At 48.6% G+C, this 20,545-nt stretch overlaps 1 protein-coding gene across 7 annotated transcripts in view; it reads right to left on the bottom strand.

Moving 5' to 3' along the window:
- mbtd1 (mbt domain containing 1) overlaps positions 1–20,545 on the bottom strand; it is a 232,280-nt gene that overhangs the window by 20,186 nt on the left and 191,549 nt on the right. For 6 of the 7 annotated variants that reach the window (XM_038776647.1, XM_038776644.1, XM_038776649.1 and 3 more), the window contains exons 7-15: positions 18,589–18,723; positions 16,992–17,080; positions 14,087–14,321; positions 12,168–12,223; positions 10,725–10,829; positions 9,281–9,428; positions 6,937–7,019; positions 5,744–5,978; positions 3,559–3,633 (exon numbers count right to left, since the gene is read on the bottom strand). In XM_038776647.1, the coding sequence (XP_038632575.1) occupies positions 3,559–3,633; positions 5,744–5,978; positions 6,937–7,019; positions 9,281–9,428; positions 10,725–10,829; positions 12,168–12,223; positions 14,087–14,321; positions 16,992–17,080; positions 18,589–18,723 (1,161 nt within the window). The remainder of the gene's footprint in view (positions 1–3,558; positions 3,634–5,743; positions 5,979–6,936; positions 7,020–9,280; positions 9,429–10,724; positions 10,830–12,167; positions 12,224–14,086; positions 14,322–16,991; positions 17,081–18,588; positions 18,724–20,545) is intronic. The other variant, XM_038776651.1, reaches the window with a different exon arrangement.

The raw sequence follows: 20,545 nt of genomic DNA, 5'->3' as shown, positions 1-20,545 counted from the left end.
CCCTATTCCCAATCCAGGGCCCCACCAGTCCCAATTCCCAACCCAGGGGTCCCGCCATGGCCCCTATTCCCAACCCAGGGCTCCGCAATGGCCCCTATTCCCAACCCAGGGCCCCGCCATGGCCACTATTCCCAACCCAGGGCTCCTGCCATGGCCCCTATTCCCAACCCAGGGCCCCACCACGGCCCCTATTCCCAACCCAGGGGTGCCACCATTGCCCCTATTCCCAACCCAGGCCCCCGCCATGGCCCCTATTCCCAACCCAGGACCCCGCCATGGCCACTATTCCCAAACCAGGGCCCCGCCATGGCCCCTATTCCCAACCCAGGGCCCTGCCATGGCCCCTATTCCCAACCCAATCTGCCGCCATGGCCCCTATTCCCAACCCAGGCCCCCGCCATGGCCCCTATTCCCAACCCAGGGCCCCGCCATGGCCCCTATTCCCAACCCAGGGCTCCCGCCATGGCCCCTATTCCCAACCCAGTGCCGCTCGCCATGGCCCCTATTCCCAACCCAGGGCCCCACCATGGCCCCTATTCCCAACCCAGGGCCCCCGCCATGGCCCCTATTCCCAACCCAGGGCTCCCGCCACTGCCCCTGTTCCCAAACCAGGGCCCCGCCATGGCCCCTATTCCCAACCCAGGCCCCCGCCATGGCCACTATTCCCAAACCAGGCCCCTGCCACGGCCCCTATTCCCAATCCAGGGCCCTGCCATGGCCCCTATTCCCAACCCAGTGCCGCTCGCCATGGCCCCTATTCCCAAACCAGGGCCCTGCCATGGCCCCTATTCCCAACCCAGGCTCCCGCCATGGCCCCTATTCCCAACCCAGGGCCCCGCCATGGCCCCTATTCCCAACCCAGGGCTCCCGCCATGGCCCCTATTCCCAACCCAGGGCCCTGCCATGGCCCCTATTCCCCACCCAGGGCTCCACCATGGCCACTATTCCCAACCCAGGCCCCCGCCATGGCCCCTATTCCCAACCCAGGCCCCCGCCATGGCCACTATTACCAACCCAGGACACGCCTCCATGGCCCTTATTCCCAACCCAGGGCCCCGCCATGGCCCCTATTCCCAACCCAGGGCTCCCGCCATGGCCCCTATTCCCAACCCAGGGCCCCGCCATGGCCACTATACCCAACCCAGGACCCCGCCATGGCCCCTATTCCCAACCCAGGGCTCCCGCCATGGCCACTATTCCCAACCCAGGGCTCCCGCCATGGCCCCTATTCCCAACCCAGGGCCCCGCCATGGCCACTATTCCCAACAAAGGGTCCCACCATGGCCCCTATTCTCAACCCAGTGCCCCCGCCATGGCCACTATTCCCAACCCAGGCCCCCGCCATGGCCCCTATTTCCAACCCAGGGCTCCCGCCATGGCCCCTATTCCCAACCCAGGGCCCCGCCATGGCCCCTATTCCCAACCCAGGCCCTCGCCATGGCCCCTATTCCCAACCCAGGCCCCCGCCATGGCCCCTATTCCCAACCCAGGGCCCCCGCCATGGCCCCTATTCCCAACCCAGGGCCCCCGCCATGGCCACTATTCCCAACCCAGGGCTCCCGCCATGGCCACTATTCCCAACCCAGGACACCCCACCATGGCCCCTATTCCCAACCCAGGGCCCCACCAGTCCCAATTCCCAACCCAGGGGTCCCGCCATGGCCCCTATTCCCAAACCAGGGCCCCACCATGGCCACTATTCCCAACCCAGAGCCCCGCCATGGCCACTAATCCCAAACCAGGCCCCCGCCACGGCCCCTATTCCCAATCCAGGGCCCTGCCATGGCCCCTATTCCCAACCCAGTGCCGCTCGCCATGGCCCCTATTCCCAAACCAGGGCCCTGCCATGGCCCCTATTCCCAACCCAGGCTCCCGCCATGGCCCCTATTCCCAACCCAGGGCCCCGCCATGGCCCCTATTCCCAACCCAGGGCTCCCGCCATGGCCCCTATTCCCAAGTCAGGGCCCTGCCATGGCCCCTATTCCCAACCCAGGGCTCCCGCCATGGCCCCTATTCCCAAGTCAGGGCCCTGCCATGGCCCCTATTCCCAACCCAGGGCTCCACCATGGCCACTATTCCCAACCCAGGGCCCCGCCATGGCCCCTATTCCCAACCCAGGGCCCTGCCATGGCCCCTATTCCCAACCCAGTGCCGCTCGCCATGGCCCCTATTCCCAAACCAGGGCCCTGCCATGGCCCCTATTCCCAACCCAGGGCCCCGCCATGCCCCTAATCCCAACCCAGGGCTCCCGCCATGGCCACTATTCCCAAACCAGGGCCCCACCATGGCCCCTATTCCCAACCCAGGGCCCCGCCATGGCCCCTATTCCCAACCCAGGGCCCCCGCCATGGCCCCTATTCCCAACCCAGGGCCCCGCCATGGCCCCTATTCCCAACCGAGGACACCCCGCCATGCCCCTATTCCCAACCCAGGGCTCCCGCCATGGCCACTATTCCCGAACCAGGGCCCCACCATGGCCCCTATTCCCAACCCAGGGCCCCGCCATGGCCCCTATTCCCAACCGAGGACACCCCGCCATGGCCCCTATTCCCAACCCAGGGCCCTGCCATGGCCCCTATTCCCAACCCAGGGCCCCGCCATGGCCCCTATTCCCAACCCAGGGCCCCGCCATGGCCCCTATTCCCAACCGAGGACACCCCACCATGCCCCTATTCCCAACCCAGGGCTCCCGCCATGGCCACTATTCCCAACCCAGGGCTCCCGCCATGGCCCCTATTCCCAACCCAGGGCCCCGCCATGGCCCCTATTCCCAACCCAGTGCCCCCGCCACAGCCCTTATTCCCAAACCAGGGCCCCCGCCACGAACCCCATTCCCAAACCAGGGTCCTGCTTTGGGAATGATGCAATGAAAACCCCAGATTTGTCCATAACCTTCATTCGTGGAGAGACATCATCCCCAGTCCCTCCCTCAGCAATTTACACCAGAGTGAATCTCAATTGTTCATTCAACATGTGAGCATCCTTTTCCCAAATTCCAGCTGAAACTGGGCAGTAATCTCCGTGTACCGGGTACATTTCAAGCATGCTCCAGCACACAGACAATTAAACAACATGAAACCAATAACAATAGTAAGATTCAACAAAGAGACACATTTCTCTTCACATCCTCAGGATATCTGCCCAGGTTTCAAGGCCAGGAACAATTGGGTTTTTGGCACTGTTGGTCAAAGGGGTTGTGATTAAAAGACTGTGATGAATAACTCCATGAAGAATGGAGAGGCTCAGAGACTAATGTCTGCCATGAAAGGTAATGTTTGGAGGCAACAGGCCTCCCTTGTTTCCTTGCCAGAATGGGACTCACACCCAACATTCTGCCCACTTCACTCACAGAAACACCCCTGCCAAGGTGATGCAAAGGACTGACCTCCACACACACTTAGGGAGAATGCTATCTACTCACATTCAGGTGTTTATAAATAATAAGCTCCTGGGAAACAAGATCTCTTCAAGGTGTTCCAAGATAGTTCTAATGGCATTAACACCTGTTAAACAACTAACCAAAGAGGACAGTAAAATCAATAAAAGCGGAGTACCCACTCTTTTTGTGCCCCTTGTACTGGCTGGACTTTGCTTTTTTCTTCTTCATCACATTAGTTTGATTCTCCCTCGAGGCTGGAGATGAAACAGAAAAGCAACTTAAGAAACAGGCGAGGCAGGAGTAACCCACAGCTCACTAACCTGGATTTAGACATGCCCACTGCCAAACTATATGTCACAGAAGAAAGGGCTGGCACCACTTGGAGAACTACAAAGCAGCAATCCAGCCGAGGAGGTCAGGAGCACAAGAGCAACACCTCAGATTCGCAGAAATGCAAATAGAGCAGTTTCCCATTTTACTGTTTCCACTGATGCATTTTGAATATCCTAGATAGAAAAACTTCCCAACTGTTCTCAACTGAGATGCCAAGCCAAATTAGGAGCCGCTCGGAGGGCTGGACAAAAGCTTGGTCAAAGAGTGGATTTTAAAAGGGTCAAGAACAGGAGGTGAAGAGAGGCGCAAGAGAGAAACACTGAGCCCGGTTTACTGCTGCTAAATGGCAGCTGCAAACAAAACAGTATTCGGACGGAAAGTGAAGAAATCCGATCAGAAACTAAAATCCTAGATATAAACAAAGGAAACTACAAAGGCATGAGGTACAAGTTGGCCAAGATAGATTGGGGAGCTTCAATAATAGGCATGACGGTGGATAGGCAATGGCCAATTATTAAGGAACAGTTTTACATTTCCTTTCTGGTGGTGACGTAGTCTGGTGTCACTAAACAGTAATCCAGACCAGGGAAATGCTCTGGGACTAGGGTTCAAATCCCGCCATGATAGACGGTGAAATTTGAGTTCAATAAAAATCTGGAATTAAAAGTCTAACAGTGATCATGAAACCATTGTCGATTGTCGCAAAAACACATCATGTCCTTACCTGGTCTGGCCTACACGTGACTCCAGACCCACAGAAACGTAGTTGACTTAACAGTCCCCTGAAATGGCCGAGAATGTCACTCAATTCAAGGGGTAATTGAGGACAGGCAATAAATGAGCACATCTGGTGAATGAAAACCAGCCCAATCATGGCTAACGAAACAAACTAAGGATATTATTAGATCCAAAGAGGAGTCATATAAAGCTGCTAGATAAAGTAACAAACCGGAGGATTGGAAGTGGTTAAAATTGCAAAATAGTATGTCAGCCTTCATTGCGAGAGGACTGGAGTACAGGGGGATGGATGTCTTACTGCAGCTGTACAGGGCCTTGGTGAGAATACACCCAGACTATTGTATAGTGATCTCCTTGCCAAAGAAAGGATATAGTTGCCATAGGGGGACTGCGGCAAAAGCTCACCAGACTGATTCCTGGGATGGCAGGATTATCATACGAGGAGAGATTGGGTAGATTAGACCTGTATTCACTGGAGTTTAGAATGAGAGGGGATCTCATTCTGACAGGACTGGTAGCCTGGATGCTGTTTCCTCTGGGTGGAGAGTAGAGAGCAAGGAGCCGTAGTCTCAGGATATGGGGTAGACCATTTAGGCTTGAGAGGAGGAGAAACGTCTTCACTCAAGACGGTAGTGAACCGGTGGAATTCTCTACCACAGGAGACAGAGCAGGCTATGTTACTGAATATATTTAAGAAGTAAACAGGCCGACTCCTTCAGAGCCAAGAGATCTAAGGGCAATGGCAGAGTGCAGGAACATGGCACCGAGATACAGGCTCAGCCATGATCACCAGGGGAGCCAGTGGTAGTGGTATTGTCACTGACTGCAGTTCGATTCCCAACACAGCAGATAGCGAAATTTGAAACCAGTAAGAATCTGCAATTGCAGGTCACCTGATGGCCAAGGAACCATTGTCGATTGCCATAAAAATCCATGTGATTCACGAATGTCCTTTAGTGACAAACATCTGCCATTTAATCTGGCCTATTTATGACTCCAGATCCACAGAAATGTGGTTATACTAAACTGTCCTCGGAAAGTTGTATTCAAAGTGGCAGCTCACAATCCAAAATTAATGCTCAAAACAGAAGTGGAAAGTTGAATCACATGCAGGTTCCTCCAGGCTCAGGGGTGTGTGTCCTGGAGGCTGGGTTCAGCTGTCTGCATCTAGAAGGCAATTAGGGAGGGGCAATAATTGTTGGGCTTGTCAGCAATACCCACACCCTGTGAATATATAAAATTACACACACTATGCTGCTGGCTAGTTTTAAAGAAAAATGCCTGGTCACTTACACTGCGATGCAGGAGGTTGAAGTTGGTAGCCCGTCAGTTCACACCAGCCGACTGGATAGAGATCAGGAGATTCACAGTCCACCCATTGGTCATATTCATCCTCCCAGCCATCAAAGTGGATCCTGAGGAGCCGATGGACAATGCGGGTAACGGTCGCTACGCACACCAAGCGCGGCTCCATCAGATCCACGGCTTCCAGCTTCATTCCCACTCGGAAGCCGTGGTTTGGGATTTCCTGCGTTTGGACAGGAAGTTGAAGATCAGTCAATTTGAAACTTTCAAAAATAACACTCCTATAGGCTGTGCCTAATGCTGCTGTAGGCCGAGAGTGGGCAGCCCTCTGGTAGCCCACCACACAGGCCACATCATATTTAAGTCCCATTGAGGAGAAGGTTACCCTACCACAGGGAGGATCACAGCAAAGTCTTAACAACTGCATGCAAGCTCTTGGAATGATTAAACAGCATCAGGAGCTGGTAACCTGGCAGATCTGGTTACTGTGGAGGCCAGTTGCAACATTTCATGAATCCTGGTTGGGATTAACAAACTCTGTCAAGAAATTAAACCGGAGGGCAGCACGGTGGCCTAGTGGTTAGCACAGCTGCCTCACGGCGCTGAGGTCCCAGGTTCGATCCCGGCTCTGGGTCACTGTCCGTGTGGAGTGTGCACATTCTCCCTGTGTCTGGGTGGGTTTCGCCCCCACAACCCAAAATGTGCAGAGTAGGTGGATTGGCCACGCAAAATTGTCCCTTAATTGGAAAAAATAATTGGGTAATCTAAAATCATTTAAAAAGAAATGAAACCTGGATCCCACCTAGCTTGTGCAGGTCAATGTTTAATCAAAGCAAGTCTGATTCAACAAACTCAGAATGCAATTATCACTACCCAAGTTCTAAAGGCAGCTCCCAAGGCAATATCCAATGGATGCAGTCAGAATCTGTTCACACATCAGTGTCACTGGCTGAAAACGTGACCGCAGCCTCAGCTTGGCATTCACGGTCGCACCATAGAAGTGGCCCAAATAGAACAAATCTATCAACTTAAAATAGGTCCAATTTCAACAATGGCCAAGGGTTCCCGAAGCCCTGTGCTGCTTTTTAAAAGGAGATTTCCCCATTCCAATTTTTAAAGCATTTGTATGAAAGAATAGAGGAAGTGGAAGAATTTGCATCTCTGACAGCTCGTCTTCTCACCTTGTTAAATAGTTTGACGGGCGCAGCAACAGATCCCGCCTCCCGAAGGTAATCGAACCATTTGAAAGGGATTTTGGTGTAACCTGTAAAATAGCCAGCATTACCTTCGTGCAGAAGTGACTTACTAGACCCGACATGTCCATTTATCCTCCTGACACGAGGAACTTCAACCCAGACATCAATATGGCAGGATGGTGGTTCACATTCCTGCTAAAAATTATAAACCAGTAAAGCGAAGAAAAACTCAAGTGTCCATAAGACCATAAAGACGCAAGAGCAGAATTAAGCCACTCGGCCCATCGAGTCTGCTCTGCCATTCAATCATGGCTCATCCCCATTCTCCTGCCTTCTCCCCATAACCCCGATCCCCTTATTAATCAACAATCTATCTATTTCTGTCTTCAAGACACTCAGTGATTTGGCCACTACAGCCTCTGCGGCAAAGAGTTCCACAGATTCACCACGCTCTGGCTGAAGAAATTCCTTCTCATCTCTGTTTTAAAGGATCGTCCCTTTAGTCGGAGATGGTGTCCTCTGCTTCTAGTTTTTCCTACAAGTGGAAACATCCTCTTCACGTCCACTCGATCTGGGCCTCGCAGTATCGGTGAGCTACACAGGCAGTGTGGGCACTGTGCAGTGGAAGGCACTGTAATACTGTGGTTCCATTGTCAGTACCAGGTTGCTGCAGAGTTATTCTAGTTAAATGCAGATTAACTGGCCACCGACTCCTACATAAATTCTCCTTCTCCAAACCATGTTTACATTTTTTAAATTTTTAATTTATAAATTTAGAGTACCCAATTATTTCCCCCCCCCCAATTAAGGGCCAATTTAGTGTGACCAATCCATCTACCCTGCACATCTTTGGGTTGCGGGGGTGAAACCCACGCAGACACGGGGAGACTGTGCAAACTCCACACGGACAGCGACCCAGAGCCGGGATTCAAACCGGGGTCCTTTGAGCTGCAGTCCCAGTGCTAACCACTGCACTGCATGCCACCGACTCCCATCACCAAACTGTGATGGGGAGACGAGCACACTGTTAACTCAGCTAAAAGCAAGGCTAAAGGTGTAAAAGGAAAGGAAAGGTCAAATACAAACTATCTGGGTGGCGCAGTGCTTAGCCCTGCTGCCTCACAGCACCGAGGACCCGGGTTCCACCCCGGGTCACTGTCTGTGTGGAGTTTGCACATTCTTCCCGTGTCTGCGTGGGTTTCACCCCCACAACCAAAAGATGTGCAGGGTAGGTGAACTGGCCATGCTAAATTGCCCCTTAATTGGAAATAAATAATTGGGTACTAAATTTTTTTTAAACTTTCTCTTCCAAGGATCATCTCTACGCCTAATTTTCTGCAATATTTCACACCAATCCCCAAATCATCTTAATGATGCTCATGTTATGAAGTCACTTGGGTTTCAAGCAAAGCTCTGCTATCAACTGAGCGAAAAACCACTCTGAAGAAACCACATTATCAACTAAGTCAGCGGCATGAAGAAAGTTTACATGAAGGAGGTTTACATGAAGAAGACCATAAGACCATAAAGACGAAAGAGCAGAATTAGGCCACTCAGCCCATCGAGTCTGCTCTGCCATTCAATCATGGCTGATATTTTTCTCATCCCCATTCTCCTGCCTTCTCCCCATAACCCCTGATCCCCTTATTAATCAAGAACCTATCTATCTCTGTCTTCAAGACACTCAGTGATTTGGCCTCCACAGCCTTCTGCGGCAAAGAGTTCCACAGATTCACCACCCTCTGGCTGAAGAAATTCCTCCTCATCTCTGTTGTAAAGGCCCTTTAGTCTGAGATGGTGTCCTCTGGTTCTAGTTGTTCCTCGAAGTGGAAACATCCTCTCCACATCCACTCTATCCAGGCCTCGCAGTATCCTGTAACTTTCATTAAGATCCCCCCTCATCCTTCTAAACTCCAACGAGTACAGACCCAGAGTCCTCAACCGTTCCTCATACGACAAGTTCTTCATTCCAGGGATCATTCTTGTGAACCTCCTCTGGACCCTTCCCACGGCCAGCACAGCTTTCCTTAGATACGGGACCCAAAACTGCTCACATGAGGAGTTGAACTTAATGGAACAGAACAAAAACAGCATATACTGGACAATCTCAGCAGATCTGGCAGCATCTGTGGAGAGAAAAGGGAGCAAACGTTTCTAGTTTGGTGACTCTTTGTCAAAGCGAACATTAATGGAACAAAAAGCAGACTGTGGGCGTCAGACCCCACCATGAAATGTATCAACCAAAGCTCAACATGTTTCAAGCCCCTCTGAAGATAGGTAGAATCCTATCCTAACCCTAATTACAAATAGCCAGTGAGAACGACATTACCTCTGGGAGGAGTGAGTTCAATCTTGTTAATTTCACAGAACCCCACGGGAAAGACTGATGGAGAAGTGGAGTGGTAGCAAAACCAGTCTGAACCATCTGCTGCCTCTGAGCCATCGATGCCAATCATCAGGTAGCCGTCGGCCAAAACCTGAGAAAGAGGATAGATGCAGCAAGTCAGGAGATGAGAAAAGCAGCTGAGGGCAAAAGAATGCCCACAAGTGATGATTTTACCTCCCTGTGTCAATCAGGGGAACCAAACTAACAAATTCAACTTGGAGTGGAGTCGAAGCATTTCTGTAGCAATGGTTTGCAAAGGCAATAGCGAGGATGGTTGTGTGTCAGATACGCCACTGGGGGTGGCGGCCTGGCTGGGGAACCTGCATGACTTTGTTTGGTTGAGGGGGTCGGCGGAGGGCCCAGTGAAGCAGTTGAGGCTCCTTCATTAAATATTTTTAAGGTAAAGATAGATAGTTTTTTGAAGAATAAAGGGATTAAGGGTTATGGTATTCAGGCCAGAAAGTGGAGCTGAGTCCACAAAAGATCAGCCATGATCTCATTGAATGGTGGAGCAGGCTCGAGGGGCCAGATGGCCTACTCCTGCTCCTAGTTCTTATGTTATGAGACACGGTAGGGGGTGTTCATGACAATGTTTGAGGAACTCTTTTTTTTAAAAAACATTTTTCCAAGTAAGCAACAATTTAGGATGGTCACACCTAACCTGCACATCTTTGGGTTGTGCGGGCAAAACCCATTTGAGGAAATGTTCGTCACGGGGGATGGGTAGGGAGGGGTAAAAAGGGGTCCCATCAACTGGGAAATGCATCTGAACACAAAGGAAAAGATATCTTTCACTCAGCAAAAAAGAGGGGGAACACTTTTACATACAACAGATTAAATGGAATGATCGTATTTCATATCTGCAATCTGAAAGAATACCCCAAGGAACAGCAATGTGGCACAGTGGTTATCACAGTTGCTTCACAGTTCCAGTGTCCCAGGTTCAATTCCCGGCTTGGGTCACTGTCTATGTCTGCACGTTCTCCCCGTGTCTGCGTGGGTTTCCTCTGGGTGCTCCGGTTTCCTCCCACTTTCCAAAGATGTGCAGGTTAGGTGGATTGGCCATGACAAATTGCCCTTAGTGTCCAAAAAAGGGTAGGTGGGGTTACTGGGATGGGGTGGAGGCGTGGGTTTGGGTGGGGTACTCTTTCCAAGGGCCGGTGCAGACTCGATGGGCCAAATGGTCTCCTTCTGCACTGTAAATTCTATGATTCAGCACAGCAGGTGTAACCGGTTAAGTGAGTATAACTATTTTAACCACACCTTTCATAAATGGATGGTGCGAAGGATTAATGTTGCATGTTTTAAGAAACAATTTCAGGTTGGCAGCAAGATGACGGTGAGTCTGTGGACAAGGCAGAAACTGGCAAATCTAAGCACAAATTACCTTTCTGACAGTGGCCACACAAATTGCAGAGAGATTCAGTGGATCGATTGCTTCCAGTTTCATCCCCTCCTGGTACCAGTCTCCAGTCTGGTCTACGTCCTTCACCTGAAGATTAAGAGATTCAGTATGGTCACAATGACCCGCAAACTAGTTTTAAACAATTGTCTCAGGATGTGAGCATTGCAAGGCTAGCATATATCCCGCATCCTTTGTTACCTTGAGCAATGGCGAGCTGCCATCCTGAACCACTGCACAAAACAACTGCTCGGCCACCTCAAGGCCAATTAATGACTAACCACATTCAAATGGGAAGAGATGGGGCTGGTTTAGCACAGGGCTAAACAGCTGGCTTTGAAAGCAGACCAAGGCAGGCCAGCAGCATGGTTCAATTCCCGCACCAGCCTCCCCGAACAGGCGCTGGAATGTGGCGACTAGGGGCTTTTCACAGTAACTTCATTTGAAGCCTACTTGTGGCAATAAGCGATTTTCATTTCAAGATGGAGTTGGTTACATGTGGCAAAGCAACAAGGACAGCTAAATGATACAACTTGACATTGACACTTATCACTGAAAGCTATTTGTGCAAAAAATGAAGCTTCACTGGATCAGAATGGAATGGTTTCAGGAAGCTATCAGATGAATGCAAGAACATATCAGCATGGATTCTATAGACAAAGATGATGAGAACCCTCCAAGGTTTCTACAGAATTGAACTACCAATGGGCATGCTGCTGCTGCACAAACAGGCTCAAGGAAGGAGTTGTCACAATGTTGATACAAAAGTTGACTCTGAAACAATTAATCCTGGAACAAGATCGGAAGTTAGGAAGCTCTTTTCCTCAATGTTATGATAAACGGGCAGATTTCAATGATTCGTATGGAGCCCATGTAATGGAAACATGCCTTTTCAATCCAAGAGAAAACGGTTCCCAATTAGGCTTGCATATTCCATAAGTTAGACTCTAGAAAAAATATTGTAGCGATACTCCCAGACCGGTTTTTACACATGGATAGATTTATGTAGCTTTTTCCAGAATGAGACTAACTCGAAGTCCTGTATATACAGTACTGTGCAATAGAGATATTAATTTGACCACAAATGTGTTGAGTCTTTGCTAGTAAATCATCTTTATCGAATGTAGCCAGTCCCACACTGCTGATTCAGTCATGTTGCATGATTAAATAGTATTTATTACAGTTCCCTGCTGCATGAAGCAATAAGCACTGAGTCAAAGTAACTCGGAAGCAGAGGTGTTCTGGCAGTTTTTAAGAAGACAAATGCAGCATCTAAATCTGAACTGCTGATGAGAAAACCAGAAATCTTTATGGAGCCAAGCAGCACAGGAGTCTCAGGATTTTACATCACCCAAAACAAAATGAACCATTTTTACCTGAAAAACCTCACATTGCCCTATTAAGGGTACAGTCTCATTTCTAGCTTACCTTAGCAAATAATTGTGGCGTAGCATCACACTGTCCTTCCTGCTTCTTTGAACCATCTAAATATAAAGAAAGGTTGCAAAAGTAATTGAATATATAAAAAGGAACACAGTCAAGCTAAGCAGGAGGCATTAACACTAAATCTGGATGCAGAGTCCAACCCAAATAAAAACCAGGTGAAAGTTCTGCATTAGTCTCATCATCATAGAATCTAAAGTGCAGGAGGCCATTCAGCCCATCAAGTCTGCACCGGCCCTTGGGAAGTGCACCCCACTTAAGCCCACACCTCCACCCTATCCCCGTAACCCAGTCACCTCACCCAAAGATTCATAGGGCAATCCTTCAAAGGGATAGACAGTCGGGTGGCCTAGCACTGCCAAACCTGATATTTTATTACTGGGCAGCTAATGCAGAGGTGATGTTGGTTGGTGCAGTGATCCAGGAGCTTCGTGGTTATGTTTAGGGCATTAGTGACGGCCTCGTTCCCGTTCTCACCGACAAAGTACTCGTCAAATCCAGTGGTTATTTCCACTTTGAAAATAAGGAAATAATCTTGACAACATTTTAAACTGGGATCAGTGCTGAAGCTGGTCCCATCTGGCCGAACCTGTGAGATTGAATGGCACATTTGGAGGTGGGAATGCACGGGGCTGGAGAGAGTAGCCGATTTGTTCCTGGAGGGGCGGTTTGCCAGTCCAGAGGAATTGATGGGGTTTTTGGGTTCAGAGTAATTCAGATATCTTCAAATTCAAGTTAAAACGGATTTTCCCGGCATTCCCCGTGTTGCCTCTAACAGAGAGGATTCTTTCGCTCACAGGGCCGGTATTTATGGACAGATTTAGTCAGAAGATTTGGTGTCAGCGGAGGAGGTTAAGGCTGGGTGGGAAGAGTGGGACCCATATTAGATGATGAGGTGGGGAGTGAGGCCCTTTGCAGGGTGAACTCCTCGTCCTCGAGGCTTGGCTTGATCCAACTTAAGGTTGTTTTCAGGGTGCATCTGACCAAGTCCAGATGAGTCATTACTTTGCAGTGGTGTAGGACACTAACCACACGCACATCTTCTGGTTTTGTCCCAAGCTCATGGGTCTCCTTCTTGAGCACCATATCAGTGATTCTGAAGATTAATCTGGAGAACTGTCCTTTATTGACCATATTTGGGATGTCAGACTCGCCAGGGCTGCAGTTGGGGGCAGGGACAGATATACTGGTCTTCGCCTCGCTGATTGCCCAGAGGAGAGTATTACTGGGGTGGAGGTCTTCATTCCAGTGCCTTGGTGTGGCTGGGAGACCCTATACTTTGAGAAAGTCAAGTACACCAAGAGGGAGCAATCGAGGGTTTCTAACAGAGATGACAGACACTTATTGTTTATTTGAAGGAGTTGGCCACCATTAGTTGTTTCGGGGGGGGGGGCAGGAGGTTTCAAATAGACGAGTTTTCATGACAAACCAATAGTACTAGCTTTCTAATTCCAACTTTATATAATTAAAACATGTAAATTCCCCAGTTGCCACTCCTGATCATGAATGCAAGCGTCTGGATTACTGACCCAGTAACATAACCACTATGCTGCTGTACAGGGTCTGCGCAGTTCCCTCTTGCAGATTGATGGGCTACAACATTTACTGTTTGTATTTAAGTTCTGATTCGATCCTCTCAGGATAGAGCTCTCAAGGGAAACAGGAAACACACAAACCTGTTCACTTTTCAATGACAAACAACTTTCTTTAACCACCAGCTACCATGACACACACACACACACACACCCACCCCCCCCACTGTCTTGCGCATGCAGCTGCCCTTCAATAGATAGGGTACAGAACTGTCATGCTACTTGATCATAAAAGGGAACCAGAGCCAAGCATGAACCTATTTTGTCCAGACGTTCATATGAAAACACCAAAATTCTCAACTCTCCACTTACCTGTCCGTTTGAATCTGTGTCCAATACTTCGAGACCAACCAATTGGGTGAATGAGGGGGCTCAGCATATGACACCAGAAATCATCAGTCCCATCATCACACTCTTCATAGATGAGACGTAACCGACCTCCCACTATACTTTCAACCACTGCTATCCTGGTTCGGCAGAGGTGCGTTTTATCAACAACTTCGACACGCATGGCAGTTTTGAAAGGATACTGCATGCTTTCAACAACCTGCAAGATAGCTAGATCTTAATAAAGGCAAGTGGTTGGCATTGTCCGCATTTTGAAGCACAGTGATACAAAATAGAAACATAGAAAACAGAAGGCGGCCGTTCAGTCTTTCCAGCCCGCTCTGCCATTCATTATCATGGCTGACATTCCAACTCAATAACCTGTTCCTACCTCCCTGTCCTCACCCCATCCTACCATCAGCCCCCCGCACCCCCTCCCCACCATCCTTTGATCCCTTAAGCCCCAAGAGCTATATCTAACTTCATCTTGAACAATGTTTTGATCTCAACTACTTTCTGTGGTAGAGAATTCCAAAGGCTCACCACTCTTGGGGTGACGAAATTCTCATGATCTCAGTCCTGAATGGTCTATCCCACATCCTCAGACTGTGGCCCTGGTTCTGATTCCCCCACAATCGGGAACATTCTTCCTGCATCTATCCTGTCTAGTCCTGTTACAAGTTTCTATGAGATTCTCCCCTTATTCTTAACTCCAACAAATGTAATCCTATCAAACGCAACCTCTCTTCATGTCAGTCTCACAATGCTAGGAATCAGTCTGGTAAACCTTTGCTGCACTCCCACTAGAGCAACAACATCCTTCCTCAGATAAGGAGAACAAAACTGCACACTATACTCCAGGTGTGGCCTCACCAAGGCCCTGCAAGACACACCTGCTCCACTACTCAAATCTTCTTGCTATTAAGGCTAGCATATCATTTTCCTCTTACCGCCTGCTGTACCTGCACGTTTACCTTCAGTGACTGGTGCACGAGGACACCATCTTGTTGCACATTCCTCTCTCTAAATCCAAAGCCATTCAGATAAATCCTAAATGGCTAACCTCACATTTCTCCAAATTATAACACATCTGCAATTCATTTGCCCACTCACTCAACTTATCCAAATTCCACTGAAGGATCTCTGCATCCTCCTCACAGCTCACCCTCCCATTAAGTTTCATGCCATCTGTAAATTTGGAAACATTACATTTAGTTCCCCCCATCGAAATTATTAACATATATTGTAAATGGATGGGGTTCCAGGACCGATCCCTGCCGTATCCCACTAGTCATTTGCCTGCCATTTAGAAAAAGACCCATTTATTCCCACCATTTCCTGTCTCCCTACCAGTTTTCTATCCATCTCAATACACTACCCCTAATCTCATGTGCTTTAATTTTACATGCTAATCTCTTATGTGAGACTTTGTTGAAAGCCTTCTGAAAGTCCAAACAAACCAGATCCACTGGCTCCCCCTCATCAACTCTACTAGTTACATCCTCAAAGAATTCCAGCAGATTTTTGAAGCATGATTTTCCCTTCAGAAATCCATGCTGACTTGGGCCAATCCTGCCACTTGTTTTCTAAGTCCCAAAAAGACGTACTTGTTAGGTGAACTGGACATTCTGAATTCTCCCTCAGTGAACCCGAACAGGTAAGGACAGCACGGTGGTGCAGTGATTAGCACTGCTGCCTCACGCCGCCGAGGTCCCAGGTTCGATCCCGGCCCTGTGTCACTGTCCACGTGGGGTTTGCACATTCTCCATGTTTGCGTGGGTTTCGTCCCCACAACCCAAAGATGTGCAGGGTAGGTGGATTGGCCACGCTAAATTGCCCCTTAATTGGAAAAAAAGAATTGGATACTCTAAATTTATTTTTTTAAAAGTGTATCCGAACAGGTGCCGGAATGTGGCGACTAGGGGATTTTCACAGTAACTTCATTGCAGTGTTAATGTAAGCCTTCTTGTGACACTAATGAAGATTATAAGTGCTCTATTAAATTTTTTATCATGGGCTATAGAATTTTCTCCACTACCTACGAGGCGCTTACAATTCCAGGTTTTCATTCAACCTCCTTTTTTTAAATAGTGGGTAACATGAGCTGCCCTCCAAGCTATATTGCAATACCGCCTGTCCGAGTAGCAAGTCAGAGTTTGTGGCCAGTTTCACTCACATCATCCAAGTAAAGTTCCAAATGGCTCAGGCATTTTATACAGTAAATAAATGATTCCTAAGGTTTACAAAAACCCGAGGTTGGAGCTGCAGTGTGTATGGACTTGACCGATTACCAAGGAGGAAGCGTTCGATAATAGGTTTCATCATCTCCAACTCTAGTTTCTCCAACCCCTCATCTCTATCAGCCATGGCTTGTGCACCCGATTGCTATGCAGATGGACTGGACAAGAGTGTCAAATGGGAAAGGACAAGACCTAGCAGCTGCATCCTGTATGGTTGTGCACTTGTCAACAAGTGTGGTCAATGTTTAATGCTGCTAAAAGATTTCAGAAGGACAACTGGGTGCCCCTGCAATCAGTCCCAAGCAGTACTCAACACTTGCCAAGAAAAAATAGCTGGCCTCTCCCATTGGTAGGAGCATGAAGTTAAATATGCTTATAACAGACTGAAGGAGGGGCAGCATGGTGGCGCAGTGGTTAGCACTGCTGCCCACTGCGCTGAGGCCCCGGGTTCAAATTGCAGCCCTGGATCACTGTCCGCATGGAGTTTGCACGTTCCCCTCGTGTCCGCGTGGGTTTCGTCCCCACAACCCAAAGATGTGCAGAGTAGGTGGATTGGCCACGCTAAATTGCCCCTTAATTGGAAAAAAATTATTGGGAACTCTACATTTATATTTTTAAAAAAGCAAAGGAGCGGAGACTGAGAAAGTTACCTTGGAGCAGAAATCAGGTGGAAGGGTCTTGGCGCCAGTTAGTCTTTTCACAAGAAAAGCTTTCCAGTTTGTATATTTATGTTGGATAGCTGCAAGAGAATGAGAGAAAAATTACACTGGATGTACGTCAATAGGACAACAGCAAACATTAACCCACAGCACTTGGTACAGAAAAATGGATCATATTCTGACTAAACTTTTCGCCCACAAAGTCCAAATGAATTTAGCAGAATACATTCACACCTACAGATAAATATAAGATGGCTATTACGAAAGCAAGAGTTGAAGCAGTGTTGACATCTGGATACACTAGAAGGTGGAATCACAACTTGCGCACACATCCCAATGAGCACATTTTCATCAACCAAGGCGATAAAGCATCTTTTTTTAAAAATACATTTAGCCTACCCAATTCATTTTTTCCAATGAAGGGGCAATTTAGCGTGGCCAATCCATCTAACCAGCGCATCTTTGTGGGGGCGAAACCCACACAAACACGGGGAGAATGTGCAAACTCCACACGGACAGTGACCCAGAAGCCAGGATTAAACCTGGGATCTCGGCGCCGTAGGCAGGAATGCTAACTACTGCGCCACCGTGCTGCCCTGCGAGAAAGCATCTTAATGCTGGTGTACCATTTACCAAAGAAAAGTAGAAATTGGTCAAAGTTCCAGCCAACCATATCAGTCTGATCCTTGGAATGCAGAGTTTTGCAGCTCCAGAAAAAAAAAGGAATAAATACAGAAACTGTTTCCAAATGTCCAGGGTAGATCATGAAAGGACGTCCTCCTGTGAGGTTACTTGAAATAAAATGCTGCCCCAGCCAGCTGAATGACTTTGGAGAGGTGTTGGAGGAGGATGGTGTGGTCAACTGTGTCAAAGGTTGCAGACAGCTTTTGAAGGAGGGGTAATAACTTTGCTTTGTCACAGTCACATTAGATTACATTTATGATTTAGTAATTTCAGTCCTATTGCAGGGAAGGAAATCTGACTGGAGGGAATGAAACATGGACACAAGCTTGGGAAGTGAGAACCCATTCAAAGAGTTTGAAGAAGAAGGGGAAGTGGGACATGGAGTAGTGGTTTGCAAGGAGAGTGGGATCGGAAGTATTTATTGAGGAGGGGCTGATGACAGCAGATTTCAACGGCAAGGCATGACCTGGAGAGAAAGAACAATTCACAATATCAGCAAACAGGGGAACTGGAAGAGATTGGGTGACAAACAGCTTCGCGGATATAGGGTCGAGGGAGCAGGAAGTGGATAATCGCTGACAAGACCTCCTTGGAGGGAGTATCAGCTGAGATAGTAGGAGAAAAAATGCAAGTTTAGGACTCGGGGGGGGGGGGGGGGGGGGGAATAAAAAGGAGGAAAGTGGCAGGAACAGCCAATTAAGTGAGAAATACATGTAAGAGGACCTTGCACCTACTGTTGAAGATGGGGTGAAGGAAACAAGGGAGAGGGGTTTAAGACAATAGCTCACAGCTGAGAAAAGCTGAAAGCTCTCTTTGTATTCCAAGATAATCCGAGAATCTCTGAATGACAGAGACAAACAAACATTTTCAACCTTGAATAGAGTATTTACTATTGAACACTTACAGCGTGGAGTCACTAATGGCTTGCCACTTGTTGCGCACCAGCCTACAGGGTGGACATCAGAACCACATATATTGCACCAGAAGTCAAGACTAGAGTCATTGTCAAAACCTTCGTATCGCAACAAAGCCTTGTAACCTGCAAGAGAATAAAATCAGAGTCCAAGAAAGATATTTTATCAGTTCTCAGGAAATTTACACACTGCACATGGATTAGTTGACTGAAGGCAAGGCACAGATTTAAACTCGCAGCTCACCCTATCAAGCCAAGACATCACTCATAGCCATGTTATGACAAGAAAGCACAGATCCCTTCCCAGAGATAATCCACTCTTGAGCTGCACACCACTTCAGACTCATTTTGCCAGAGTCCATAACCTTCTATCAGCCATGCTGCAAGTATCAGACCAGCCGATAAAAAATACATGTTCTACATCATCTCTCTCTCATCATGGAGGTGGTTATGCGACAGCAAAGGGTTTAACAAATACATATCAGCTTGAGAAAGTCACCACTGTCCTCTTGGAAACGCAGCTACAAATTTAAACAAAGCAAGCTCCCTCAAACAGCAATGTGATAATGATCAGGTCTGTTTTTATGATGTTGATTGACAGAAAAACTGGGCAGGACACCAGGGATAACTCCCCTGCTCTTCTTCAAAACAAAGCCAGAGGATTTTCTACAGCACCCGAGGATGCAGATGGGGTCTCAGTTTAACATTTCATCCAAATGGGCCAGTGGTTCGCACTGCTGCCTTACGGCGCTGAGGTCCCAGGTTCGATCCCAGCTCCAGGTCGCTGTCCCTCTGGAGTTCGCATCTTCTCCCCGTGTTTGCGTGGGTCTCACCCCCACAACCCAAAGGCGAGGTGGATTTGGCCATGCTAAATTGCGCCATAATTGGAAAATAAAACTCTAAATTTAAAAAAAATATTCATCCAAATTATGTGAGCTCCAACAATGCGGCACTCCCTCAGTACTGACCCTCTGACAGTGCAGCACTCCCTCAGTACTGACCCTCTGACAGTGCGGCACTCCCTCAGTACTGACCCTCTGACAGTGCAGCACTCCCTCAGTACTGACCCTCTGACAGTGCAGCACTCCCTCAGTACTGACCCTCTGACAGTGCAGCACTCCCTCAGTACTGACCCCCTGACAGTGCGGCACTCCCTCAGTACTGACCCTCTGACAGTGCCGAACTTCCTCAGTACTGACCCTCTGACAGTGCAGCACATTGGACAGTGCAGTGGATGTTGTCTATATGGACTTCAGTAAGGCCTTTGACAAGGTCCCCTATGGCAGACTGGTACAAAAGGTGAAGTCACACGGGATCAGGGGTGAGCTGGCAAGGTGGATACAGAACTGGCTCGGTCATAGAACGCAGAGAGTAGCAATGGAAGGGTGCTTTTCTGATTGGAGAGCTGTGACTGGTGGTGTTCTGCAGGGATCAGTGCTGGGACCTTTGCTGTTCGTAGTATATATAAATGATTTGGAGGAAAATGTAACTGGTCTGATTAGTAAGTTTGTGGACGACACATAGGTTGGTGGAATTTCGGATAGCGATGGGGACTGTCAGAGGATACAACAGGATTTAGATCGTTTGGAGACTTGGGCGGAGAGATGGCAGGTGGAGTTTAATCTGGACAAATGTGAGGTAATGCATTTTTGCAAGATCAAATACAGGTAGGGAATATACAGTGAATGGTAGAACCCTCAAGGGTATTGAAAGTCAGAGAGATCTAGGTGTACAGGTCCACAGGTCACTGAAAGGGGCAACACAGGTGGAGAAGGTAGTCAAGAAGGCATACAACATGTTTGCTTTCATTGGCCGGGGCTTTGAGTATAAAAATTGGCAAGTCATGTTGCAGCTGTATAGAACCTTAGTTAGGCCACACTTGGAGTATAGTGTTCAATTCTGGTCGCCACACTACCAGAAGGATGTGGAGGCTTTGGAGAGGGTGCCG

The sequence above is a fragment of the Scyliorhinus canicula genome, chromosome 18 (genome assembly GCF_902713615.1).
Source record: "Scyliorhinus canicula chromosome 18, sScyCan1.1, whole genome shotgun sequence".
Classification (NCBI taxonomy): domain Eukaryota; kingdom Metazoa; phylum Chordata; class Chondrichthyes; order Carcharhiniformes; family Scyliorhinidae; genus Scyliorhinus; species Scyliorhinus canicula.
The sequence above is the reverse complement of the archived record's forward strand: the minus strand, read 5'-3'. Positions and strand labels throughout refer to the sequence as shown.